At 40.4% G+C, this 24,470-nt stretch overlaps 15 protein-coding genes and 1 non-coding gene across 16 annotated transcripts; 8 read left to right on the top strand and 8 right to left on the bottom strand.

The window, feature by feature from the left end:
* Positions 1-115: 115 nt before the first annotated feature.
* Positions 116-1,093, top strand: AW171_hschr63646 (homocysteine S-methyltransferase family protein; the record flags this gene model as incomplete). The annotated part of the gene is made up of 1 exon (XM_018133200.1): positions 116-1,093. One exon carries the CDS (start codon positions 116-118, stop codon positions 1,091-1,093), a length of 978 nt encoding a protein of 325 aa, XP_017988674.1.
* Positions 1,094-1,172: 79 nt separating this feature from the next.
* Positions 1,173-2,116, bottom strand: VPS29 (retromer subunit VPS29; the record flags this gene model as incomplete). The annotated part of the gene is made up of 2 exons (XM_018133201.1): positions 1,173-2,006; positions 2,069-2,116. The coding sequence occupies 2 exons, from the start codon at positions 2,114-2,116 to the stop codon at positions 1,173-1,175; spliced, it is 882 nt and encodes a 293-aa protein (XP_017988673.1).
* A 163-nt stretch (positions 2,117-2,279) lies between these two features.
* DIA4 (putative serine--tRNA ligase DIA4) lies at positions 2,280-3,617 on the bottom strand (the record flags this gene model as incomplete). Its single annotated transcript, XM_018133202.1, has 1 exon — positions 2,280-3,617. The coding sequence occupies one exon, from the start codon at positions 3,615-3,617 to the stop codon at positions 2,280-2,282; it is 1,338 nt and encodes a 445-aa protein (XP_017988672.1).
* A 212-nt stretch (positions 3,618-3,829) lies between these two features.
* On the bottom strand, positions 3,830-4,548 carry AW171_hschr63643 (60S ribosomal protein eL27; the record flags this gene model as incomplete). Its single annotated transcript, XM_018133203.1, has 2 exons — positions 3,830-4,209; positions 4,518-4,548. 2 exons carry the CDS (start codon positions 4,546-4,548, stop codon positions 3,830-3,832), a joined length of 411 nt encoding a protein of 136 aa, XP_017988671.1.
* Positions 4,549-5,251: 703 nt separating this feature from the next.
* AW171_hschr63642 (HFL182Cp) lies at positions 5,252-6,226 on the top strand (the record flags this gene model as incomplete). Its single annotated transcript, XM_018133204.1, has 1 exon — positions 5,252-6,226. The coding sequence occupies one exon, from the start codon at positions 5,252-5,254 to the stop codon at positions 6,224-6,226; it is 975 nt and encodes a 324-aa protein (XP_017988670.1).
* Positions 6,227-6,428: 202 nt separating this feature from the next.
* On the top strand, positions 6,429-7,871 carry UGO1 (mitofusin complex protein UGO1; the record flags this gene model as incomplete). Its single annotated transcript, XM_018133205.1, has 1 exon — positions 6,429-7,871. One exon carries the CDS (start codon positions 6,429-6,431, stop codon positions 7,869-7,871), a length of 1,443 nt encoding a protein of 480 aa, XP_017988669.1.
* A 56-nt stretch (positions 7,872-7,927) lies between these two features.
* On the bottom strand, positions 7,928-8,179 carry SDC1 (Sdc1p; the record flags this gene model as incomplete). Its single annotated transcript, XM_018133206.1, has 1 exon — positions 7,928-8,179. One exon carries the CDS (start codon positions 8,177-8,179, stop codon positions 7,928-7,930), a length of 252 nt encoding a protein of 83 aa, XP_017988668.1.
* A 118-nt stretch (positions 8,180-8,297) lies between these two features.
* On the top strand, positions 8,298-8,912 carry TLG1 (Tlg1p; the record flags this gene model as incomplete). The annotated part of the gene is made up of 1 exon (XM_018133207.1): positions 8,298-8,912. The coding sequence occupies one exon, from the start codon at positions 8,298-8,300 to the stop codon at positions 8,910-8,912; it is 615 nt and encodes a 204-aa protein (XP_017988667.1).
* Positions 8,913-9,413: 501 nt separating this feature from the next.
* Positions 9,414-10,889, top strand: TDA3 (Tda3p; the record flags this gene model as incomplete). The annotated part of the gene is made up of 1 exon (XM_018133208.1): positions 9,414-10,889. One exon carries the CDS (start codon positions 9,414-9,416, stop codon positions 10,887-10,889), a length of 1,476 nt encoding a protein of 491 aa, XP_017988666.1.
* Positions 10,890-11,270: 381 nt separating this feature from the next.
* PKH3 (protein kinase PKH3) lies at positions 11,271-13,340 on the bottom strand (the record flags this gene model as incomplete). Its single annotated transcript, XM_018133209.1, has 1 exon — positions 11,271-13,340. The coding sequence occupies one exon, from the start codon at positions 13,338-13,340 to the stop codon at positions 11,271-11,273; it is 2,070 nt and encodes a 689-aa protein (XP_017988665.1).
* Positions 13,341-13,788: 448 nt separating this feature from the next.
* AW171_hschr63636 lies at positions 13,789-13,860 on the top strand. Its single transcript has one exon. It is a non-coding gene; the product is annotated as a tRNA-Gln (tRNA).
* Positions 13,861-14,266: 406 nt separating this feature from the next.
* AW171_hschr63635 (HFL188Cp) lies at positions 14,267-15,484 on the top strand (the record flags this gene model as incomplete). Its single annotated transcript, XM_018133210.1, has 1 exon — positions 14,267-15,484. The coding sequence occupies one exon, from the start codon at positions 14,267-14,269 to the stop codon at positions 15,482-15,484; it is 1,218 nt and encodes a 405-aa protein (XP_017988664.1).
* A 152-nt stretch (positions 15,485-15,636) lies between these two features.
* VPS55 (Vps55p) lies at positions 15,637-16,147 on the bottom strand (the record flags this gene model as incomplete). The annotated part of the gene is made up of 2 exons (XM_018133211.1): positions 15,637-15,938; positions 16,027-16,147. The coding sequence occupies 2 exons, from the start codon at positions 16,145-16,147 to the stop codon at positions 15,637-15,639; spliced, it is 423 nt and encodes a 140-aa protein (XP_017988663.1).
* A 455-nt stretch (positions 16,148-16,602) lies between these two features.
* On the bottom strand, positions 16,603-18,528 carry AW171_hschr63633 (Hsp70 family protein; the record flags this gene model as incomplete). The annotated part of the gene is made up of 1 exon (XM_018133212.1): positions 16,603-18,528. The coding sequence occupies one exon, from the start codon at positions 18,526-18,528 to the stop codon at positions 16,603-16,605; it is 1,926 nt and encodes a 641-aa protein (XP_017988662.1).
* Positions 18,529-18,904: 376 nt separating this feature from the next.
* On the top strand, positions 18,905-20,563 carry TAH11 (Tah11p; the record flags this gene model as incomplete). The annotated part of the gene is made up of 1 exon (XM_018133213.1): positions 18,905-20,563. One exon carries the CDS (start codon positions 18,905-18,907, stop codon positions 20,561-20,563), a length of 1,659 nt encoding a protein of 552 aa, XP_017988661.1.
* Positions 20,564-20,651: 88 nt separating this feature from the next.
* SPF1 (ion-transporting P-type ATPase SPF1) lies at positions 20,652-24,287 on the bottom strand (the record flags this gene model as incomplete). Its single annotated transcript, XM_018133214.1, has 1 exon — positions 20,652-24,287. The coding sequence occupies one exon, from the start codon at positions 24,285-24,287 to the stop codon at positions 20,652-20,654; it is 3,636 nt and encodes a 1,211-aa protein (XP_017988660.1).
* Between the last annotated feature and the right edge of the window lie 183 nt (positions 24,288-24,470).

Genomic DNA, 24,470 nt, shown 5'->3' with positions numbered 1-24,470 from the left:
TATAAAACAAAGATCATTATAAACGATAACTCAGCCGCTAAATCTCTGAACTTGATGAGGGCTTCCTCCAGAACTAGTCATCACCTTAAACTACACGTCAAGAACCCTATTAGCTATGAAGCCAAGCATCACCGATTACCTCAAAACTGAAGTCCTAATACTAGATGGTGGAAGTGGCTCAGAGCTAGAAAACAGAGGCCTTACAATTGGTAAAAACCCGTTCTGGTCGACAGTTCCCTTCTTAACTAAAGATGCTTCTCAGTTAAATATTGTGAGGGAAATGTATAAAGATTTTCGCGACGCAGGAGCAAGGGCATTGAGCACTATTACCTATCAGTCCAGTTATCACTCTCATATTAAGTACGGTGATGGTTCAGTTACCAATCGCCAGGAATATTCCGACTTCTTAGATTATATTATTGGGTTTACTTACGAAAAATGCATAGACAGTGACCAAGACTATCTTATTGGATCAATTGGACCATATGCTTCCTACCTTAGCGACGGAAGTGAATATACTGGCGATTACGGTTTTGCAACAATCAACTTTGCCAGTTACTATGAGCCTCAGGCTACAAAGTTCGCCAGTGACAGTAGAATTGATCTTATAGCGTTTGAAACTATCCCAAATCTTGAAGAAATTACGGCTATTATGCAGCAAGAGTTTACCGGAATGTTGCAGGGCAAGCCATTTATCATAAGTATTTCAACGGATAGAGAAGGTAATATGAGAGATGGGACCACGCCCGAGAGACTCTGTAACACCATCAGACAGCATATGGGAACATTTCCTCCTAATCTTTTGTCCTTCGGTATTAACTGTGTAGAATTTCAAAGCTCTGATATTATCCTACAGAAACTCAATTCGTTACTCCACGATTGTCCTGTAAAATTCCATGCAGTTTATCCAAACTCGGGTGAATTGTACGATGCGAAGACCGCAAAATGGCAACGTAACATGAATATAACTTTTGAACCTACTTGGGAACATCTAGTTTCTAAGTTTCTCGCGCAAGGCTGTAAGATAATCGGCGGATGCTGCAGAACGACCCCAAAGGACATCAAGCAGATTGCAGATGCCGTACGGAAATAGGTAGATATATAACATTATTTATTGAGAGATTTAAAACTTCGATTAACTCTACTATTATACCGTATATTTGATGCAGATTCTAATCCTTCTTATACACTACTTTGTCAACCTTGACCTCGTCGTTTACGTATGTATAGATATAAAGGGTGCAAGTGTCACCCGAAATATCCAGTAGACAGAAGCTGGGAATGCACCCACCATTCACATCCACTTCATCAATTTCCTCATCGTTTTCTGAATTTTCATCTTCATCTTCGGTCGTTGCAGTTTCTTTTTGAGATTCATCATGCTTTTGTCCCTTAATATGACTGTCATTTCTATCATTCGGTTTAACATCTTCTTTCTCGGTCCGCACTGGACTATGACGTGTATCTTCTGCTCTTTTTGCAGAACCCAGGTTAGGGGCCGCAGATTCAGTAACAGCGTCACCTCCAGATTTACAGTTACCCGATTGTCCAATTAATTTCTTCACACCTTGCACTGAATCCAGCTGGATCGGCCAATCTGTACTATAAGAGCCAGTACATGAACCAGGGTTAATAAAGAATTTCCCCTCCAAAGTATAAGCTTCTACACTGTGTGTTCCACCCCATAACATAATATCTACGTCTAGCTGTCGAGCGAGAGTTAGAAGCGCTAAAGGATCGCTCTTTGGAACTAATGTATATCCATTACAGCACCCAATTTTGAAATCACCCTGTTTAATAATTGTATTCATAGGGATTTCCTCTTTTAAGTTCTGCGTCGTAGATATCATAGCATTATCGAATTCACCACGAACTATGACAACATTATTAGAAATTTCATTAACAAACTTCAAAAACTGGTATGACCTTGTTGAGTTACCCAGCAGTAAAACCTGTCCAATTTTATTAGGTACGCTTAACAGCTTCTTAAATTTAGATGGAAGGTCCTATTGCAGTTAGTATTTTAATTTTGAACACAATCAACAAATATGTAGCAATTTAAACGTACAAGTGCACGATCGGGAATATGCGAGTCGCTTAATATCAAAAGTAGCATCGCTTAAAGCGTGGAACACCAGGTATCTTGGCTTCTGCACAAGTTCCTAATATTCCATGGTATGACCCCTTAGAGAGTGATAAATCACTCTTATGTTAAATATAAAAATCACTACTTACGTGAGTCTCATTGATACATGTTAAGCCAAATATAATTATACGGACTATATATACTCCATATTATCCATATATGGCCTCAATGGTTTCGGAATTGTTATGCGCTCTGTACTGGGCTCATAGAAATTTTCGACTATAGCTATTATAGCCCTTGGAACAGCCATTGCAGTACCATTTAATGTATGGACGTAATTTAGCTTACCTGTTGACTTATCTTCGAACTTTGAATTCAATCTCCTACTCTGATAGTCGGTGCAATTAGAAGCACTAGAGACTTCACCAAACGTACCTCTACCGGGCATCCATACTTCGATATCGTACTTTTTGTACGCAGGTGATCCTAAGTCATTCATTGGCATGTTTAAGACTTTACCAGAAAGGCCCAACTCTGTTATAATTTCTGTTTGGAAGGCTCTCAGTTTTTCTAAGGTAGCATCACTTTCCTCCGGCTTTGCCCAATGGAGCAGTTCAACCTTTGTAAACTCATGAACTCTGTATAAACCCTTTGTATCTCTTCCTCTAGAACCCGCTTCTGCTCTGTAGCTGCGGCTGACGCCCACCACCGGTGTCGACCTTTCAATATCTATGGTCTTTTCAAGGCCCAAAGCCGCTAGTGGAATTTCTGCAGTAGCAGTTAACCCCAGTTTAGTTTCACTTAGATGGAATATCTGCCTTTCATCATTCATATCTCTAGGTCTGAACCCACATGCATTTATCACTTCATTTCTTACAATGGAAGGTGGAAGGCATAGCTTGTAACCCCAGCTACGCGCTTTCTTACATGCATATTGGACAAGAGCCTGTTCCAGCATTGCTCCCTCATTAATAAGATAGTACCATGAAGTTCCTGTCACGGAGGCAGCTGTATCGAAATCTACTAAATGTTTTTTGACCATTATGCGATGGTGGTCTCTAATGGGATCCGGTTTATATTCTGCCTTAGGATTAATCCAGTGAACTATTTCAGGATCTGTTTTTGGAACATCTGGATGAACCAGATTGGGCAAAGAGAGGCAAGTTTCTAAGATCGAATCTTTTATCGAGTTTTGCTCTGCCATGAAGTTCTGAAACTTTTCTTTTAGATTCTTCAATTCAGTTTTCAGCTGCACGATCGATGACTTATCCTTTTTTATTTCAGACTCAATTTGCTTTCGCCTGGTTTGGACATAAGAGATCTCTTTATTAAGGTCACCTATTTGTTGTTGCTTGTTTTGTAGTTGGTTCAGCTGGGAAAGCAACTCATCGCTTACCACCAATTCTCTCCCTTTAACGGAGTCCACGTAACTGGGTAGTTTTGAAATAATACCTTTAACATCAAAATTTGGGCGCCTGATAAACTGCAGACATGCAGATATATGTAACTGTCTTTTTATTAACATTTTCATACGTTTTGTGAGGTGTTGGTAGTGGCATACAGTAGCTTCCCAGCGCCTACTTTTCAACAAAACAAGATCTAAAAACAACTTAAGATGGACCAAAAGCCAGTCTCACGAACTAACGTTCGAAGTCATTTTAGAAATTAAAAAGGATGATACGGGTTATACAGGATTTGATTTTTAAATTACATAATGATAATGCTTACCGGAACAAAATCCCTTTAGAAGTTCAACTTAGTGAAGAACCATTGGTTCTTACCAGCTTGGTGTCTTTCCTCGAAAGCCTTCTTGATAACCTTCTTAGCTTCTGATCTTTGAGATGGTTCTTCGAAAGTTTCAGTAGATACAACAGACTTGAAAGCTTCCACGTCCAAGGTATATCTGGTTGGCAACAAGTGGTTGTAGTTGATAACCTTGATAAATGGCTTAATCTTGGTTCTCTTAGCAACCTTCTTCGCACCTTGTCTTTTAGTGACCTTCAATGGGTATCTTTCAATACCAGCAACCAAGGCATGACCAAATTGGTGGGACTTGGAACCTTCGTCGTGTGGCTTGATGATCACGACCTTCTTACCGGCGTAACGACCGCGGACGACAACAGCTGTAAAAAAACAGTTAGTATTATATTTTAAAAGATATACGCTCCATCGAATAAGATGTGAGTTACACGCGCCCCACTGCAATATTATAGTCTTAAGACACCAAATAAATTCTACTTTGATACATTTTCATTACTCTCCAATCGGACAGAGGGCTTAAATTCAGTTATTATGGATAACATCCTTCTATTGCTTGTTTCTCCCACTGTCAGTAAACATTTCTGTATATCTCATAAAACCCCACTGTCTGTACGCAAATGTAACTCCCTAACGCTGGAAAATCAAATATTGATATAACTGATATACGTACCAACTTTACCAGCTTTCAAGAACTTAGCCATTTTTCGTTTGGTTCTAGTTTTCGCTCTGTTATGCACTAACCTAAAATGATCCTCAAATTGAATATCTTGAATAGTTGGAATTTTTTTCCACCAAGTAAAACTCCACTAGGCTGCAAACCGTATGCTGTCGTACCGCACGGCGTTCTCTGTGAGAATTAGGCTGAGCCCGGGCGGAAGTCCCGAAAGGCAGCTCTGTCTAGCTTTTCGTCTACAGAGAGAGCTCGGTCCACGCTAGGCGGAAAGTTTACCGGTAGCCTCGAGCCGCCCCGCCTAGAGACACTGGCAATACAAAAGCCAGTGTTTGCCAGCAAAGCATCGAACCACAGTATCAATACTCTAGAAGCTTTAGGTATTACTATATCTAACTTAATTGCCAACTAACGGTTTATCTCACGATGTACCAGCCTTTCTTATGACGAAAGACAAAAATGTACGGATGTAACCCACAACTAATGTATGGGTGTAGAAACCAGTCACACTACTAATCACGAACCAAGAACGTGACCAGCACGTGAGCCGTTACGCGAAATTCCATAATTGGCTATTCACCATTCACGAGTAAAAAACATTCCTAATAAAAACAGCGTAATCTACAATATACAAGGTAAGGTCTCTAACACTTCTTAAGCAATAGAGCGGATGCGTAACAGGTAATTGGTTATAGTTACGAAGTTTATCTGGAACATATTTTTTAAACAATAATATGTCACTTAGAATAAAGCAAAACGATTTAAATTCGAAGAGGGAGGTTTTGCAAGATACAAGGGCGGCTAAGGGGCTAACTTGTGAATATGAGAAAAATATCTCAGATGATGATATCAATAATATAATTAATGAATTAAGAAGGTTATTTGATGTTAATAAATCCGTAAAAGAAGATATACAACTGGTAGATGAGCAGGTAAGACAGACACAGTTAGAGTTGGAGTCTCTTGTAGCAAGAAGCTCCAATAATAACCGCCACTTACAAGATTTGTTATTATCAACTAATGATGTTCGAAAACTACAGGGTGTAATGGAAGGGTTAACCAAGCAGCAGGAGACGTTAAGATTAACAGCCGTACAAGAGCAGGAAAGACTTTCACAGTTACTTGACGGTAAACTGTCACGATTGGTTGAGACTTTGCGTGAAGATATAATGCAGGATGATCAACGGTCATCTAAGTTACAAGAGAAGTACTATGAAAGTGAAAAGGCATTAGCTCTAGCTCAGCAGGAGCTTAAAGCGTATAAGAAGCTGCATGGGGACTTGGATGAGCTTAATGACGCAGTATATAAGAAGAAAATGGAATATGCTGAGCTCCAGAACGCCCATGATTCAACGCAGGATCTACTACGTGGAAGAACATTGGAGTTGGAAGAGTTGGAGGAGCGATACCGTGTCTTGGAAACGCAGATCAATGATACTTTGCTGCTTCGGTATAAGTGTTTACAGGACGCTGTGGTGACGTGCTCTGAAAATGCTACCATTCCTGATACATCAGGTCAACCTATATCTAGGATTACTCGTGTTACCAGTATGTTAAGGTCCAAATATGGTTCTGCAGATGTAAATAGGAGAGTGGTTTCTCTATCTAGTGTGCCGACAATAACGAGTAGCGGCAAGCCCTATCTTCTTACACCAATTTCTGCGGCAGCAACAAATAACTCAGATAGTGAGAATACCACATTTGATTGATTCAGACTCTGGAATAGTGTTTATGTTAACAAATAGGCATATGTGTGTGTGTGTGTGTGTGTGTGTGTGTAATTACGTTTGAAATGATCGAATTTATGATACCTTAAACGCTGTAATGTAAAAGGGATTGTTGAAAAGAACCCTAGGTAGCGGAATACTCTAACATGACAACAAACTAAAGCACACGTAAAGGGGAAAGGTGATGGAGGATACTATTAACCATCTACAGCCCAGGCCTTATTACGACCCAGAAACATTTAATGTTGGCTATTCTGCTGTGTTTAAGCCTGGCAGTGGAGTGGTTGACCCTCATGGGTTCAACATGGCTTCCAAGCTAAGCATTGTGCAACAAGGAAACAAGAAGTTCGGTGCCGCTGTGAGTAGTGGCTCTGTTAAACTGAGCGAATTGACTACAGGGCTTAAATCACGGCTAGCGGGAAGTAGGGGTGATTATACTGATGGGAGCAAGGTTGTTAAATCACTAGAAAATTTTGAGCTTCCAGACATTCTAAACTATAAAATATGGAAGTCTGTGTGTCAGCGTCTATTCCAAGAGTTATTAAAAAGATACTTTCAACATTTAATTCAGCTACCCTTTGATACTGCCAGGATGTTGTTGCAAGTGGGCGAATTCGATGATGTTCCGAAAATCAAGAGCAGCCGCAGAAGGAGAAATACTGAAACATCCAACGTTTCTTTAGAAGAGCTGAGAAATGAGGATGAAACAGATGAGGAGGTTGATTATTTTCCAAGTGTTGATCCACATTCCCGTACAAACCGGGACAATAGCCCACAACGAACATCGCCATCAGCTGGTGGTCCTGATAATGTAAGTGCTCTTGTTCATCCAGCAAGTCTGCATACTATGGATGTTTTAAATGGAGTTATGGATATGGAGGGAACTAAGGGCGTTTGGAGGGCTAATAATACGTCATTCATTTACGATTTTCTATGGGAATCAATGAACTCATGGTTTACAGGGTTCTTTGCACCAATTTTACAGGTTCCAGATCCGCACTTTATTGAGATAATACACTCACCAGATGTCCAGAAATCCGTCGCATTAACCTTATCAGCATGCATCGTTACCGGCCTAGTGCTACTTCCTCTCGACTTAATTAAAACTAGACTAACTATAACCAGAGTTGGTGATGACCAGGAAAGATCGTTGCGTCGCCTGTTTAGAAAGTGGTCCTGGAGAGACTACATAGGCAAGCTTCCAGGCGAGTTGCTTGTTTTAAATGTGGCGCATTCCTTGGTTGGTAAAGTTTTCCAGGAACTAACTCATATCGGCTTACACCACTATTGCCAAATAGATCGTTACAGTACCCGTATTACATTCCAAATCTTGGAATTTTTCTCAAGTTGTGCACAGCTTTTCCTCAAACTCCCTGTTGAGGCGCTGTTAAGGCGTTGCCAGGTTGACTTCTTATTGGACAAATCTTCACCATTTTTCGTGGCCCCAGAGGACCTAATAATAAAGCCTCGCACCTACCAAAACGTATTTATTACGTTAAGAGATTATAGCAGGCTTGGAGAGTTGTGGCGTGGATGGAGAATTGGTCTGATGTGTGTCGTTTGCGGTCATGGTCTGAACATTATAGAGCTGCAGAACACAGATTCTGTGGAGGAAGAAAAGTTTTGACAAAGTTTGTTAATACCATAATAATAATACCTATATATATACATAACTGGTATAATCTAACGTCTATCGCTCTCTGCAATAAGGAACTCTCCAAGAAACCGAAGCGGATTTTCAGGCTTCTCTAGCGCTACCCGACGCATTCCTCGCAGTAGAGCCTCTGTGATATGCTCGTTGAGATACTTTCGAGTAGTGGTGCCACCTACGGTTTCAACGATATTAACACTATCGGTATTCACCACCTGAGTGCCCTCTTGTTGCAAATTAGATGCAAGAGAGCCACTCTGGGCCTGCGTACCTTCAGACTCCATCTTACGTTTGTTCCGACCTGGTGTTCATCTCCTTTAAAATTGGCTTTTTTTAAAACCCCAAAATAAACAACCGCTGGCATCCCCCCTGTGCTACTAAACAAACGTTGAAAAACATACAATGCCAACAGACCCTTTTTACCAAGTCCTGAAAGATGCACAGGATCAGCTTTTACACTTAAGAAGTTACATTGATGCCGGCTCTCGTTTACAATCGTCCGATTTGACTGAGATCATCGCTGAAATAGAGGAAACGATAGGCGACCTAAAAGACAGCATCACCGTCTTTAGCCAGGATCCTCTGGCATCCAAGGCCGAGTTGGCAAAACGTGAACAGCAAATACAAGACCTCAAGGCCCAGCTCGCTGCGATGAAGCAAACCTGTGCCTCTTCACCGCCCCTTGAGCACGAGGTTCGCGACTCAGCCTCAATCGACCAGAGCAACGCCCTCCAGGAGCAGATCCTTCTTGAGCAAGATTCCCACCTCGATGCAATTCACACTACCATGCAGAATTTGCACTTGCAGGCTACGACTATGGGCCAAGAATTTGAAGATCAGAGCTTTATATTGCAGGATCTTGAAGGAGGACTAGACTCTGTCCGGTCAAAGATATCGCGTGGGACCCAAAGACTACAGAGTATTTACGAGCGCAACAGCAACTCCTACAACGACTGCTGTATCACAGTACTGATTGCCCTCCTAGTTATTCTTCTCGTGCTTGCCTTCATTGCCTAAGCGGTTGCCGCTCAGTGGTTTCACACCACGTTACCCGGGTCTAGAAAATCATGTTACCCTCACCAATCTCAAATTGGACAATATTCCAAAGTGGTGCCACTTCCTTGGAAGCTCCTTTCTGCCCTGCCTACTTCTCAATCGTATGATGATGATTGACACAAAATTCAGTGCTAACAGTAGGCACTGCACGTAATAGTATAAATAAGTGACCTAAACGAAAAGGCACCTTGGGTAAATTGAAGAATAACGGAGAGTGTATCTCTCAATTATAGAAGCGGAGACATTAAGCAACTGTAAACTTTAACTAGTAGCAGTTTTGCGGAAAATCGCATTTTATACTGTTTCCGAAAGTTGTGAAAATACTCAAGGGACTCCCTACACACATCGGACTAAACTCAATTTGCTGGTTTTCAGTTTTAATTTTTTTTTTTTTTTTAACTTGGTGGCCACTTCTTAGCACAAGGACAAGGTGAGAGCACTTACAGGAAAGGTGCGGACAGTATGGCCACTCAGTACGTTGATAGGATAGAGTTTTTATCTCATCCCAGTGGCAAAGGTCAGGGGAAGCATCATATTGTCATTGTAGGTGCAGGTATTATTGGGGTATGTACCGCATACTACTTAACGAGGCATCCTGATTTCGACTCAAGCAAGCATCATATTACTGTAATTGAGTCGAAACGAGTTGCAGGGGGTGCATCGGGCAAAGCTGGTGGGCTTTTAGCTATGTGGGCGTTTCCGCAGCAGATTGTGCCACTTTCGTTCCAGTTGCATCAAGAATTATCTGATAAATATGACGGGGAGACAAAGTGGGACTACCGTCGACTCACCACTGTAACTTTAGAGGCTGATGTACAGGATGTAGATGGTGGGACATCACAGACTGTCTTCGACGGTGGCGAGAGCTATGCTTGTAAACCGCCATCTGCAAACAAGAAAATGAGAAATCCGTCGAGGCGGTCTAGTGCAGCCTCCGGCCCTGCTGGATCTTCCGGGCAAGCTGAACAGGAACGAGACAAGAGTGCTACAAGTGGTACCTATCATAATTGTAATAGAAGTAACGTTACTGAAAGCATAGGTACGAACATAGGCGCTGTTGAGAAAGAAACCCCTGTGGATCAGAATCCAACTAATTTGCCTGCAGATTTGAATTGGATCAAGACAAATCTAGTATGCGATTGGTCATCTCTTGGAGGGACTGGTTCCACTGCCCAAGTTCATCCATTTAAGTTTTGTCACTATCTTTTGAACAAAGCCATGGAAACAGGTGCAGTAGATCTTATTTTAGGTCAGGTCACAGAAATCTTGTTTGATGATGATTGTACAGCCTGTGGTGTGAGTTACATACCGACTATGGATAACCCTGAAAAGCAGGCTAAAGCCAAGGAAGTAAACATATTGGACACGAGGCAAATTGTCTTGTGTATGGGTCCATGGACCTCAAAAATATTACCAGATTGTCCTATATCGGGACTAAGGGCGCATTCTATTACAATTAAACCTTCTACAGGTACGGTTTCCCCCTACGCAATATTCACAGAGTTGAAAGTAGCACCGAATAAATATTCCTCTCCAGAGATGTATGCTCGTAAAGACGAGGTTTATGTTTGTGGTGAGGGGGATACACTGGTAGAACTTCCAGAAACAACGGACGCTGTTGAGGTGGTACGTGAAAAGTGCGATGAACTATATCATTATGTTTCAAAACTATCGCCAAATCTTTCTGAAGGGCATGTACTAAAGAGACAGGCTTGTTATTTACCAGTTTTGAATGTTCCTACGAGCTCAGGACCTTTAATTGGGGAGACAAATGTTGAAGGTTTGTATGTTGCTTCCGGTCATTCATGCTGGGGGATTAATAATGCTCCTGCCACCGGTAAGATAATGAGTGAGCTACTTTTGGAAGGGGAGGTGAAGAGCGCAGATATCTCTTCATTGGACCCAGTGTTGTATTTTGATGCTTCAATACTGGACTGATAAAAGCTTGGTTTAGTTTCTCGATTATACGTTTCACGATGGCCTCTGCTTTTACACATGACTTTAACGTTTCGGTTGTTACAACTATCTATTCGAATGATTTAATCTAATACAGAGAATAAATGCACATAGTCTAAAAATATCTCTACAACGAAGACTTCTTTGTTGCAACTTCTTTTTTTTATGGTCATTAAGGTGGGAGACACATAAAAGAACTATATGTAAATTCAGCATGTTGTTCCAGTCTTCTAGGGAACAATCTGTTCTATAAACTAATGCATATTCCGTAACACAAAGAAATGCGTTAAGAATTCTTTCAAGTGTCATGACAACAAAGTGATCTCATCAATTTATATTATTCCCTAGCTAAGTTGACATATGTTACTGTCTGCGTACCTTTATATTTTTGAAAGCAGCACTAGCACCGCTTGAAGCTAAATCATTTTGAGTAGCGTCGCGTTGGTTTACTGAATTAAGAACTTCGAATCTGCTACTTGATAAAATCATATTATTTGGAACTCCGGACTTTTGCGCAACAGGCCTCTGTATTCTACCAACAGATGCAGTAGCTGGAATTCTTGGGGCCGATACTACCTTTGAATACGAATTTTCAGCAACGGGATGAGCCGACGGCGGAGGAGTAGGAACTTGACTTTGGTTTATTATACTTGCTCTACGTCCGCTGATACCGAATTGCGGTTTTTCTGGAGAACGGTTTGTAACCCGTGCGTTCCCTAACCGCTCTACTAACTCCTCTTCTTCTTCCTCTGCTTTCTCACAGATTCTTCGCACATCAAAAATGCAATGAACCCAAGGCTCCTCGATATTTATACATCCCGTACTATACGGAATTCTCTCAGGTGTTGAAATGATCCACACCATTTTTCTATACTTCTCCAAAATAAGATAACCAGTAGCTTTAGATTCTTCAAGTTGCAAATCATACATTGATAAGTCTTGATCGGTAAAAAATGCAATAGTGTATGTTACTTTCTGGTAGATATATGAAAGCTTACCTGACCTATCAAGACTCAGTAGGCACAGTTTTGAGGCTGCATTCAGTTCATTAAGTTGACTTTGGGTTAAATTCATAATTAAATTGTCAGTAACCACGCGGTAAGAGTCCTTAGTTAGGGCTTCTGCTTTCGGATCATATGGTATCGAGCATATATTAACCCAATCTTGCTTAATAATGTTGTAGGATGAGTTTGTATGATTCTGCGAACCAGTAATGTTTGAAGTTGCGGGGCCGCGCTCTCTAGATCTCGGTATGGGAGCTATTTGCTGCGGTAAAAAAGGTCGTGATAGATCATTTTTGCTTCTCGGTTTGGTAATTGGAGGCGTGCTCTTATTTGTTACAACAGGTAACCCAGTAATGTCTAAGGCAGGTTTCAAGGCAGAAGGTTGGCTGTTTAATCCTAAAGTCTTCCTCCACTCAACTATCCTCGAAGTTGTATTCAATTTCGCAGGTTTTTTCCTCCTTTGAGTAGCCACTGGGATATCTTTCATATTAGTTTCAATACCTCTGGAATTTACTCTGTAGGGAACCGTGGGTGGTGCAAAGGTTCCAATTCCTCTCCATATCCTCTCTTTGTCATTCCAGTCTACAGATTCAAACCATTTATGACGTTTGATCTGCTGTATTGTGTATCTTTCCGCCGGATCCAAAACTAAAATTTTGGAAACCAAATCCATTGCTAGTGGATTAACCTGTGTGTGCCATTTATAATCTAGATGAACGATTTTTTCAAAACTTTCCAGCTCATTGTTTCCCCTAAACGGAGGTATACCTTGTAAGAACTGATATAATATGCAACCAAGGGCCCAGACGTCAGAACTATAATAGCACTTACACTCTAATAATAGCTCTGGAGACACATACTCTGCAGTCCCAACAAAAGAACTTGCAGCCGTAATCTCATCCATCTCCGATGAAGGATGAGCTTCATCTCCGTAAAGAGGAACAACATAAGACGCACCAAAGTCCGTTATCATTAATCTTCCCTCTCTATCGAGCAAAACATTTTCTGGTTTCAGATCACGATGGATAACCCTCATAGAATGCATGTACTCGACAGCATCAATAAGCTGGCACATAAAATGTCTCGACCAAACTTCAGTGAATGTCCCACGCTTTTGCAGAAGTTGCAATAATTCACCTCCAGGAGCCAAGTCAAGCACAAAATACAGATTTTCTTCGTCATGAAAAGTATAGTATAGTTTAATTATCCCAGGATGCTTCTGAGCACCTAAAGAGTTCAGGATGTCCTTTTCCATAGTCACATATTTCACCTTATTTTCGTTAATTATGTGCCTTTTCGAGCAAATCTTGATCGCATACTGGAATTGATTTGATTTATCCATTACTCGATAAACAGTCGAGTACGATCCATGTCCTAGTTCTTCCTTAAATAAAAAGTCATTGGGGGTTTTCCTCCTTGATATCATCATTTACCCATCAACAGCAGCTGCGTACTGAAACGTGAACCAAGTCTAGCTTTCGATAAGGTAATGAGGACTAGGGTCTCTAATAGTAAAAAACGCAGACAGTTCGTAGTAAATTAGCCTTCCTGTCGACCGAATACAGAATCGCAGCTTTGATTCCTCGCCATGATTTGGGATACTATTCTGCAAAGCAAGGGGACTTTTTCTCATGCTCGAAAATGCACGTGATAAGTGTTCATCGCAATCAACCGCAACGGTTGCGACCTTAACGGCATAACGGTATACAATTATTCCAGGGATAAATCATGCCAATAAACACTATGTCATTCATGTATTAGCCTCTCTTCGAACAACCTCCAATAAACAACAGATGTGACAACTAATTAATGTTTTTGTTCCACGTGCGTGACATTAGTGATTATGTTTAGCATTATTGCCGAAGATTAACGCAAGCGGTTCTATAGTGTAGTGGTCATCACTTTCGGTTTTGATCCGAACAACCCCGGTTCGAATCCGGGTAGGACCTTTTTGACAGCGTCAGAGGCTGTTACATAAGCAATGCTGCATAGCTTGCATGCGTTATGGAAAGCGATACAGGATGTTAGCATTCTGGGTACGTAGATAATAGTGCAAAGAAGTCCGGGAAGTTTGTGGCGGTGTGCCTCGAAAGGGGTTTCACCAGGTTTTTTTTTCACTGACACTGCAATTACAACGTCGTGACCGCGTCAGAAGTACAAAAGTACCACTTCAGTGTCACACAGCTGCTGGTGAGAGTTTAGTACGATATTTATATTGGTCTGGCGACAGCTTGTAACCGCTAACAATAGTGCTGACAATATAAAAAGAATTTATTATTAACCAACTCCTAGTTTATTGCTAGTTTTTGTACACGAACAAGCGAAGACGTTACTCTAAGGAAGTTTTGAAGAAAAATGAGACTAGCTAAAATAGTCTATGTGGCTAACATTATAGCCAGTTGTATGGCTTTTCCGTTATCTACCAATGCAGATTCAAAAAGTCTTCCCCTGATAGACGATGCCATTTGGAATGAAATGATCAGATGGCAATCTGTTTGGCTTGCTAGTGAGGACTTTCAATCGCTCGGTATTAACCAAGAGCTTGTATCTAAAATCAACGGTTTCTTACAGTTTTCAGAATCCTTCTTGAGAAAGGCATTCAATGACCAACAGAGACAGAATCAATTACAACGGCAGAAACAACAGCAAGAAGGTATTTGCACATTAGATAATAAGAGAGGGAAACTTCGCGATAAATTAAAGTTCAATGTTTTCAAGTGGAAAGGGAAGCTATCAGAAATAATGAAAATTAAGAAGAACATTAGGAGTGGGCAGAAAAGGGGTGATCTTAATTCTCAACAATTGATTGGTGAATTAGAAAAACTTAAAAACATTGTCGCCAGCTATGTGGAGCAAACAAATAACCCACCAGTCGTTACCATATTACGCATTGTTGGCGCAAATCTTGACAACCAATTGTTGAAAGTTAAGGTAGCACTTGAAGCAGAAGGAAACATATCCGACAAGAATATGGAGTCGTTAGTGTCGCAAACAGAGCATGTCATAAACATTGCTGAGACCCTAATAAAAACCGTCGACGAAATTCGTGCCACAAGTGTTGACAAATTCATCCAGGCAAACGTCGGTGACATGCATTCCTATTTAGGAGGCCTAAGCAACCTTCAGTTTAATGATTCTCTTGCAATCATTGACGAAGTGACAGATTTCCATAGTACAGATCCCACCGTACTTTTCGTTGACGAATGGGTTACAGAAAGTGGGGCCAGCAAGTTAAGGAAGATATTTAATTGGTTTAACACTACCACTGTCGTTCCCACGGACTTTTATTTTAAACATAGTAACAGACAGTTGACCTTACTTTCCCTAAAATTATTCAGCTATATTGCTTATCAGACAATTGGAGGGACAATGTACTGTATCTTGGAACTCACAGTACCAAAATCAGTATCTGCTTGGGATAATTGTGGCAATTTCCACTCTGCGCAGCTTCGGAAGGAATGGATACTTCTTTCTGTGTTGTTGACCCGTCTTACTATGAATCCGTTGAAAACGTATACAAAGCATCTAGGAAAGTATGCCGTTCATTCGACGCAATCAGCGTTATGTAGCTGAATCGAAGACAGGCATTTAGAAATAATAACATTTTGGACATAGATTTGATCTAACTTTTAATGAAATATATATGCATTATAAATCTTGCAACTTAGGTAGAGTATAGAGTTGACAAAATAATTGCATAACGACAAACATTAACTAGTATTGAACTAGTAGCTAAATAATGCATCTTCGTCTTCTTCCCAATTACCACCAAAAAACCATGTAAAGACAACTATAGATGCATATATAATAAATCCTCCGACAATTGTCATTATGCAACTTGTTTCTGTAATAAGTGTTGCATGATAGAATACCAACGGTATAATAAGACCACTTGCAACTAGTGTACCTGTCATGAATAAACCAATATCTTGAGCGCTTTGGGCTCTATCATTCATAAACACCTGGCCGCTCAACCTCGACTTCCCAAATATAGCATATGGTAAGGGGGCAAGAACAAAAACCAAAACTAAAGAAAAAAAAGTTAGTATTTCAGTTGCATGGTAGGTTAAAAGAGCACACATCGATCTCAAATTAGATTTGTGGCCGTAACATACCGTCAATTAGCGGATAATAGTTCTGGTATAGAGCGCAAGCAAGGATTACGAAAAGAGATCCTAATGCAAGCACTCCACTGAGGCATATTATTTTGTTTATTGGAGTAAAGAACACATCCATAGCTAAATTGAACCTGCGATATTGAATCCTTCACTTACCTAGCTCTTAAAAGGTAAAGTACATGACATTGTTCAATTTGGTGACCCTTAAGAGGAAAGCTTTATGACTTAAGCTTTCGTATAGAAAGATTACACTTGAATGTTGATAATTCAAAAGTGGTGAAGCTCAACGAGATATATATAACTAATCATGTTAACGATATGACTATTAAATAACACTGTGGGCACTAACCCTACACCGTCTGTTAACTATTAGTAAAAGAAACATACAATTCCAGGGACTATATACACGTAAATATTTTCTCCGGCATTCATAATCTAAGATCAATTCCGCACGTGAGCTTTGGACAGGAATGTGATGGACGATATGAACAGGAATTAAAGAAACGACTGCACGAAATCACCATATTTAGACTGGTGTCATTAAATGAAAGTCAAATTCTTCCAGTGATTAACTTATTGTTTGTTTTCGCCTTCACCAGCAGCAGATGAGTTCTTGTACATCTCAGCGAACAACTGTAGGGAAGCGTTACTTAATTCCTCGGTCTTGGTCTTCAATTCTTCGTTGTTAACGTCTTCGCTGGATTGAGCTCTAGCAACCAATTCTCTCAAGGTAGCGATTTGTTCGTTGATCTTTTCAAGGGCAGCCTTGTCGAGCTTTTCTTCGTGTTCCTTGATGGAGGCTTCAGTGTCGTTAGCCAATTGGTCAGCCTTGTTGGCTAATTCAATGGACTCTCTCTTGGCCTCATCTTGTTCCTTGTACTTCTCAGCGTCGTTAACCATCTTTTCGATTTCAGCGTCAGACAAACCGGATGAACCAGCAACGGTGACAGAAGCGTCCTTGTTGGAAGTCTTGTCTCTTGCGGAAACGTTAATGATACTGTCAGCATCAATGTCGAAAGTGACCTCAATTTGAGGAACACCCTTTGGAGCTGGTGGGATACCAGACAAGGTGAAGTTACCAATCAACTTGTTGTCCCTGACCAACTCTCTCTCACCTTGGAAGACTCTGATTTCAACAGAAGTTTGACCAGCAGCAGCAGTGGAGAAGATTTGGGACTTCTTACATGGGATAGTGGTGTTTCTTGGAATCAATCTAGTGAACACACCACCCAAGGTCTCGATACCCAAAGACAATGGAGTAACATCCAACAATAAGACATCAGTGACTTCACCAGCCAAAACAGCACCTTGGATAGCAGCACCAATGGCAACAGCTTCGTCTGGGTTGACAGCCTTAGATGGCTCCTTACCGAATAACTTCTTGACGGTTTCTACAACCTTTGGCATTCTGGACATACCACCCACCAAAATGACATCGGATATATCGGAGGTGGTCAAGCTGGCGTCCTTCAAAGCCTTCTTGACTGGGTCAATAGTTCTGTTGATCAATGGCTCAGTCAATTGTTCGAATTGAGCTCTGGTGAACTTCATGTTGATGTGCTTTGGACCAGAAGCGTCTGCGGTGATAAATGGTAAGTTGATTTCAGTAGAAACGGTAGAGGACAATTCAATCTTGGCCTTCTCAGCAGCTTCCCTGATTCTTTGAATAGCCATACGGTCGTTCTCCAAATCAATACCGCTTTCCTTCTTGAATTCCTTAACGATGTTTCTCAACAAATAGATATCGAAATCTTCACCACCCAAGTGAGTGTCACCGTTAGTTGACTTGACTTCAAAGACACCGTTGTCAATGTCCAAGATGGAGATATCAAAAGTACCACCACCCAAGTCAAAAACTGCAACAACCTTAGAGTCGGCCTTTTCCAAACCGTAAGCCAAAGCAGCAGCAGTTGGTTCATTAACGACACGCAAAACGTTCAACCCAACAATTTGACCAGCATCCTTGGTAGCTTGTCTCTGAGAGTCGTTGAAGTATGCTGGAACAGTAACAACTGCATTCTTAACAGGCTTACCCAAGTAAGACTCGGCGGTTTCCTTCATCTTGTTCAAGACGAAACCACCAATTTGGGATGGAGAGTAGGTTTGACCTCTAGCCTCCAACCAAGCATCACCGTTAGAGTGCTTAACAATCTTGTATGGAACTTGCTTGGTGTCTCTTTGGACCTCAGCGTCTTCAAATCTTCTACCAATCAATCTCTTGGTAGCAAAGAAAGTGTTCTCAGGATTAACAACAGCTTGTCTCTTGGCTGGAATACCAACTAGACGCTCACCATCTTTGGTAAAAGCAACAACAGAAGGAGTTGTTCTAGCACCTTCTGCGTTTTCAATAATCTTTGGTACCTTACCTTCCATGATTGCAACGGCAGAGTTAGTGGTACCTAAATCGATACCAATAACTTGGCCTTGAACCTTGGTAGATTGCAAACGAGATGCAATACGCACGGGTGTGCGTAGAATGTTCTTAGAAGCAGACAACATCTTTACACTTGGATATATAACGAACTTTTGGAAATTAGTAATTTCTCAGAACACAATATGCACTGTAAACTCTGGCAACTAATAAAAGACGTTGATGACTTGTTTATACGTTTACCGGGTGGCAAAGTACTCTGAACTTCTGAAATAAATATTCACTAGAAAATTCGCATCTACAAAAAAAAAAATTTTTCAGTCACACGTGGCCGGGTAATATCAATTCATGGAATTATCTGGAACATCAAATTATACGGTGTCCGGTTACAGCATCGTAATGTTCCTTCAATGACCGGACACATCTGACAGTACATGTACAACAGCATAAGATCTAAATCTAACGCTAACAATGGGCATGTAAAGGGCATTGCTAAAAACCTCAATGGGATCGTGTGTACCTGTAGTGGATCTGGATGGTATTAGTAATGAAAAGGAGTTATTGGAGATTGTTAAGCGTACATTATTGGCCTATGACACTTTTTTACTCAGGAACTATGCAAACTATGATACATTAAGGGACTGGGTTGAACAGTTGACAGAGATTCAGCCTGAAAAAGAGGTGGGTTTTGATGGCACATTTACTGGTGTGTTCTACGATAAAGGTTTTGCAAAGGAGCAGTACATTTGTGATTCAGGATCTAATTGGGTAGCGTCAGCGCGCTGCGATAATGAATTACTTGCCAGAATTAGATCACGGTTGAAAAAGCTTTCACTATATTTTGCTGAATTATGTCTCGATGCCGTTAGTTTAGAGAAAAAGTGCACAATTGGTGAAAACGACTGCTGTACTGTTATGACTCGCTACTACACAGCTAGTGGATCTGCAGTATTGCCGAATTTGACATTTGACTACTTAAGAGAATACGAGCTTTATCAGCCATCTGGGCTTCTAGCTCTGTTTCCTGTAGCCAGTGGCATCCAATACCTACGACATGATTCCTGGAATACCATTGAGGACGAGGATTGTCTATTAATACATACCGGTGACCTGCTTGCGAGGCTGTCCAAAGGAGCTCATACATCGTCCCCTATCAGGATAGTCAAGGACTCGAAGATGGTGAGGCTTGAAATATCACCTTCATTGGGATATATAAATGAATCTGGAGTGCGACAGCTTGAGGTGTTGCTGGACCAGCAAATATCTGCATTCCCTGAAGTCGCAGAAAAATTTCGTCCAGCTGAGACAGGCAGGTTGAAGTTAAAAGAGACAGTGAAATTCCTAAAGACGCTATATCGTATCACTATATCTGTTCTCACTCTGCATAAAATGAATCACCCTTCAGTACATTTTGTGGAACTTGACCTCGTTCTGCCGCAGATTAGCAACATGGCTAAGCGGAAGGTGACGGAAATGGACTTACTGAAGATAACCTCCATCTGGGAATTGGCGTACGTGATCAGACGTAATGCTGAAGGTGTGCTAGAAGTAGAGATCAAGCCATCATTGCTGCAGAAGGGCAAGGAGATGGCAGTTCATTTTAATAAAGTCATCGATAAGTGGTTAGATGGCAGGTTGCAATCTCAAGACGAACAGTCTCAATTAGACATATCCATTGAGCGTCCACTCCATGATATAGCTAATAGACGTGAAGATGCTATTCGAGTACGTTCTAAGAGCTCATTTAGTCATACTGCCATTTCATTGAAAGGCGTTTCAAAGAGACCTGCTAAAACTGAGCCCAATACAAAACAATTGCTTGACAGAATTAGAACTAAGGAAAGAAAAGCAGCGGAACTTCTGAATGCTAGGGAATTGGAATGGAAGAAATACTTAAAGGTAAAAATGAAACAGATTTTTCGCATTTTGGTGGCACTAGAGCCAAAGAAACCATATACCTTAACTTACCTGACCTCTTTAATTGTGGATTCCTTGTTAGATTCTAGTAATCCCATAGGAACTAAAGAGGTTGAGACTATTATAGACCAGTTGCAGGTTATATTAAGTGATGTGATGATCGTTTTGAATATGAATGGTGGTTTAAAAGTGTATAAGTGGAATCGATTGCATAATGAGGAGCTGCGTAAACGTTTAGAGGATTAAATACAATGTTCTTCACACGTTTCTATTACGATGTAAACAATATATATTTTATAATATGTACATTATATATGAATTCTATAGACAGCAATCAGTCACGTTTGGCAATATCTGCGGCTTCCGAATTCATAAATAAACTCTTCAATACTGTCTCCACAATCCAGGAGCCAGCGTAATCAAACAGCAGTGTTGCAGTCAATTTAATCTTAAACATGTCATCCATAGGGACGAACTTCATTGCCTCGTTCAATTCAGGGAAAAATTCAGTTGCACCTGTCAATGCCAATCCCGCAACACCCAATAAACCGTATAGCATACCCTTGTTATTTCTGATATCTTCTCTAAAAGGTACACCTTGGTAGTTGACAGCGAAGGTTGAAACTTGTTGAGCCAGTTGAATTAAGAAAATTCCAGTATTCAATAATGATGGTTCAAAAGTTTTCTCTAAGTCAACTTTAGGTTCCCTTGGTTCAATCTTGTAAATTTCCAAAGTTATATAAACCAAAGATACAATATGGACGGCAAACTGACCAAAAATCGAACCCATTATGTAAGTGTTGAAAATACCATGTTGTGGTCTCTCTTTTGATAACTTTTGCAAAGGTTGGCCACGAGAAATACTCAAGAAACAAACAGAAATCAAAATAGTAGAAACTGTAGCCTGTGCGTCACCTAGTTTAACACCAGCCAAATATAGCACTGATAAAGAGTAAGCACTGATTAAACTGTTCAAAGCCAAAATCTTATACATCTCAATAGTGTTGACCAATGCGCAACGACCTTGCCTAATAATATTTGTAACGGCGGCAACATTTGCTAATTTAGATGTAAATGGAGCTGCGCAAGAAGCATCACCCAATTTCAAGCTAGGAGCATCTTCTGCTTCAGCATTCCCCAGATTACTCAAAACAGCACTGGCTAGGTCAGTAGCACTTTGTTGTGATTGATCGGACTTGTTTTTGGGGGCAATAGTTTTCATTTTCGCTGTCTCTATAGCCAATGCACGCATTTCGGGGGTGATTTTCACACCTTTTTGCTCCAAAGCCGTCAAATAGTGCGGGTTAGATGGGCCAGGTGGGTACAAGTGAGCAATTGGTTGTGGAACGGGAGGTAATTGTTGGCCCCACCTTTCCATTAAAGCACATTGTTTTTCGTACATTCCTTTCATGTTATCCAATCTTCTTTGCTCTTGTAACTTTTTCAAACCTTCTTCAGTACCATTTAATAATGCAACACCAACGTGAGCTTGCTTCAAAGCTCCAACATCATTGGTACCATCACCACACATTAATGTTAGATAACCCATTTCCTTTAACTCATTCAAAATAAACTCCTTTTGTGTAGGTGAAACCCTAGCATAGACCCAAGTATGACGGATTAAATCCTTTAAATGTGGGTATTCCGATAGCATGTTTAATGCATATCCTGTTACCGCAAGGTCATATTTATTGTAAATTTCGGAAAGTCCAAACTTATCGAAAGATAAATCAAATGGTATAACAATAGTTTCGTCAACATTACGTAAAACTAGCGCATGATCTGCTCCGTCGATAGGCTGATCCAAAATTAAAGTCTCTCTGTAAACAATAGCCACTTCCTTCGCAACGTGGACAGCTGTTAAAGGATTGTCTCCAGTAATTATAATACAACGATGAGATGATTCGTTTAACATTTTCACAGTTTCAATTGCATCACTCTTCAAAGGACAGTGGAAAACCAAAAATCCTCTGAATTCCAAGTCAACTTCGATAGTATCACGTTCAGTTTTTTCAATTTGTGATTTGGACAAATTAGGCAATTTCTTGGAGGCCAGTGCAAGAACACGAGAACCAGACCTAGTAAATGACTTGTAAATAGCATCATAGTTACTTGGAACTGTAACTAAGCGTTCACGAATAGTTTCTGGAGCACCTTTAACAGCGGCAAACAACTGCTTGTTACGCATAGCGATCGAGGAAGACCGTTTTAAAGCGGAAGAAAATTGAAAACGACGCAAAATTAATAAATTACCGTATTTTTCATGAGTTAATGAGTCCTTCTTTCCTACAGTCCAACCCGTGGCAGAAATGGTAGCTTTTTCCATCGGATCACCGACAACTTCACCATCATCCAATTGAACCAATGCATGGCCCGCGCCAATAACTAAACTAGTCTCCATTGGAGTTTCAGAACCTGAGAATAAATGATGGATATCCTCTTTGTCATCAGATAGTCCAGCTAAACCTTCAAAAACTAACTCTTCCGCGGTCAAAGTACCAGTCTTATCAAAACAACAGACATCAATTCTACCTGCCAATGGGATTCTGAAAGGCTCCGTACAGTAAATGTAAAACTTAGATAATGCGGTCAATGAAGAATTAACCGCCATCGTTAGTTCCATTGGTAATTCAGATGGAACAACCGAGGTAATAATCAAAATACAGTCCAAAATTAACTTAGATTGGATTCTACCCATCTTTGAACCCTCTACCCACACATACCAAGAGGCCATGATGGCAAAAAGCAATAACAACAAGATAAAGTAAAAAGCTTCCTTGCTACCCGCAGAAATACGCTCCGAAGAATAAATCATAACACGCACTAATGAACCCTGTGAAGTTTCAAATCCTGTCTTGGTAACAACACCAATGGCACCATCATCCGGAGGAAGTGGAATATTATTGGTGCCATTTTCTGGAGTTGTCACTTGCAACACCTTAGTACCACCGTGCAAAATAGCGTTTTTATCAAGCCCATTGACTTCTAATTTATCTGTTGCAGGACGTAACTTAATTGATTCCTTGAGTAATGGAGTCGATTCCCCTGATAACATAGCTTCATTAACAATACAAGTGCCGTCGATTAAAATTAAATCACATGGCAATGCGCCGTCTTCTGGAGTCCTAGTAATGGAGACCACATCCATTGGTAACAACTCGCTACTAATAATATTAGTCCATTTACCATCTCTGAAGACATTTAAAGAGAAAGGCTTAACACCCATAGTTCTAAATTCCTTCAATGTAACTAACCGCTGGAAAACAGCAGCTGCCTCCAATACAATTAGCATAAACAAGTTAAAAATTGATAAGTACAACATCTCGTCAAATAACCATAAAGCAACGCAAAACACTTGAAAGACGAAAAATGGAGCAACAGCGTGCTCTTTGAACAAATCAATAAATGTAGGAACAGGAATATCAAACGTATTCTGACCATATAGCCTTTTTAATTGGCTCAAATCACCAGAATTGCCCTTAACATCTTGGAAAACTTTTAGTTTTGGCTCGTTATCAATCAAGAACTTAGGCGAAGAAAATGCTGAGTCTTCTGGGTGCCATAAAAACCTCTTCTTCTGGAATTGAAAGAACACCTGTAGTCCACTTTCATCTCTATCTCTTTCTATCTTTACAATACCATCTGAACCGTTATTTGGTGTGGTTCTTAATAATATATGCGAAGCTTCTTCTAGAGTTGAACAATAACGATACCGAAACTTAGCAGCTAAATCAACGTTCCACTCCGGCAACAATGCAATCAACAAATTTAACGTTATCAAAGCACATAGAAACACAAAAGTCCATTCAGATCCACCGATAAACCGCTCATAATCATTGAAATATATGTGTAAGAATATACCATACAATGGAATAAACGGAAGTATATATGGTCTGTAGAGAAGCTCTCTTGGTGTCAATAATTGAGCATCTCTGACAATTGCATTCTCAACCAATAATCCAGTGGTCATATTGATACTAATACAACTATCTAAACCCTCAGTAATAAGAAGCTTCCCGGTTAATTGATTTAGATCAAGTGTATTTATTATGGGCGTCAGTAAACAACTAAATCACTATCTGCATTCAATGATTTTTGCCACGCTACGTTAATTAGAGTTTTTAGGTAATCTTATATCACTTGGTACGAGTGT

Source organism: Eremothecium sinecaudum, chromosome VI, assembly GCF_001548555.1.
Source record: "Eremothecium sinecaudum strain ATCC 58844 chromosome VI, complete sequence".
In the NCBI taxonomy this organism is placed as follows: domain Eukaryota; kingdom Fungi; phylum Ascomycota; class Saccharomycetes; order Saccharomycetales; family Saccharomycetaceae; genus Eremothecium; species Eremothecium sinecaudum.
Note: the sequence above shows the minus strand (reverse complement) of the source record. Positions and strands in the feature narration are given on the sequence as shown.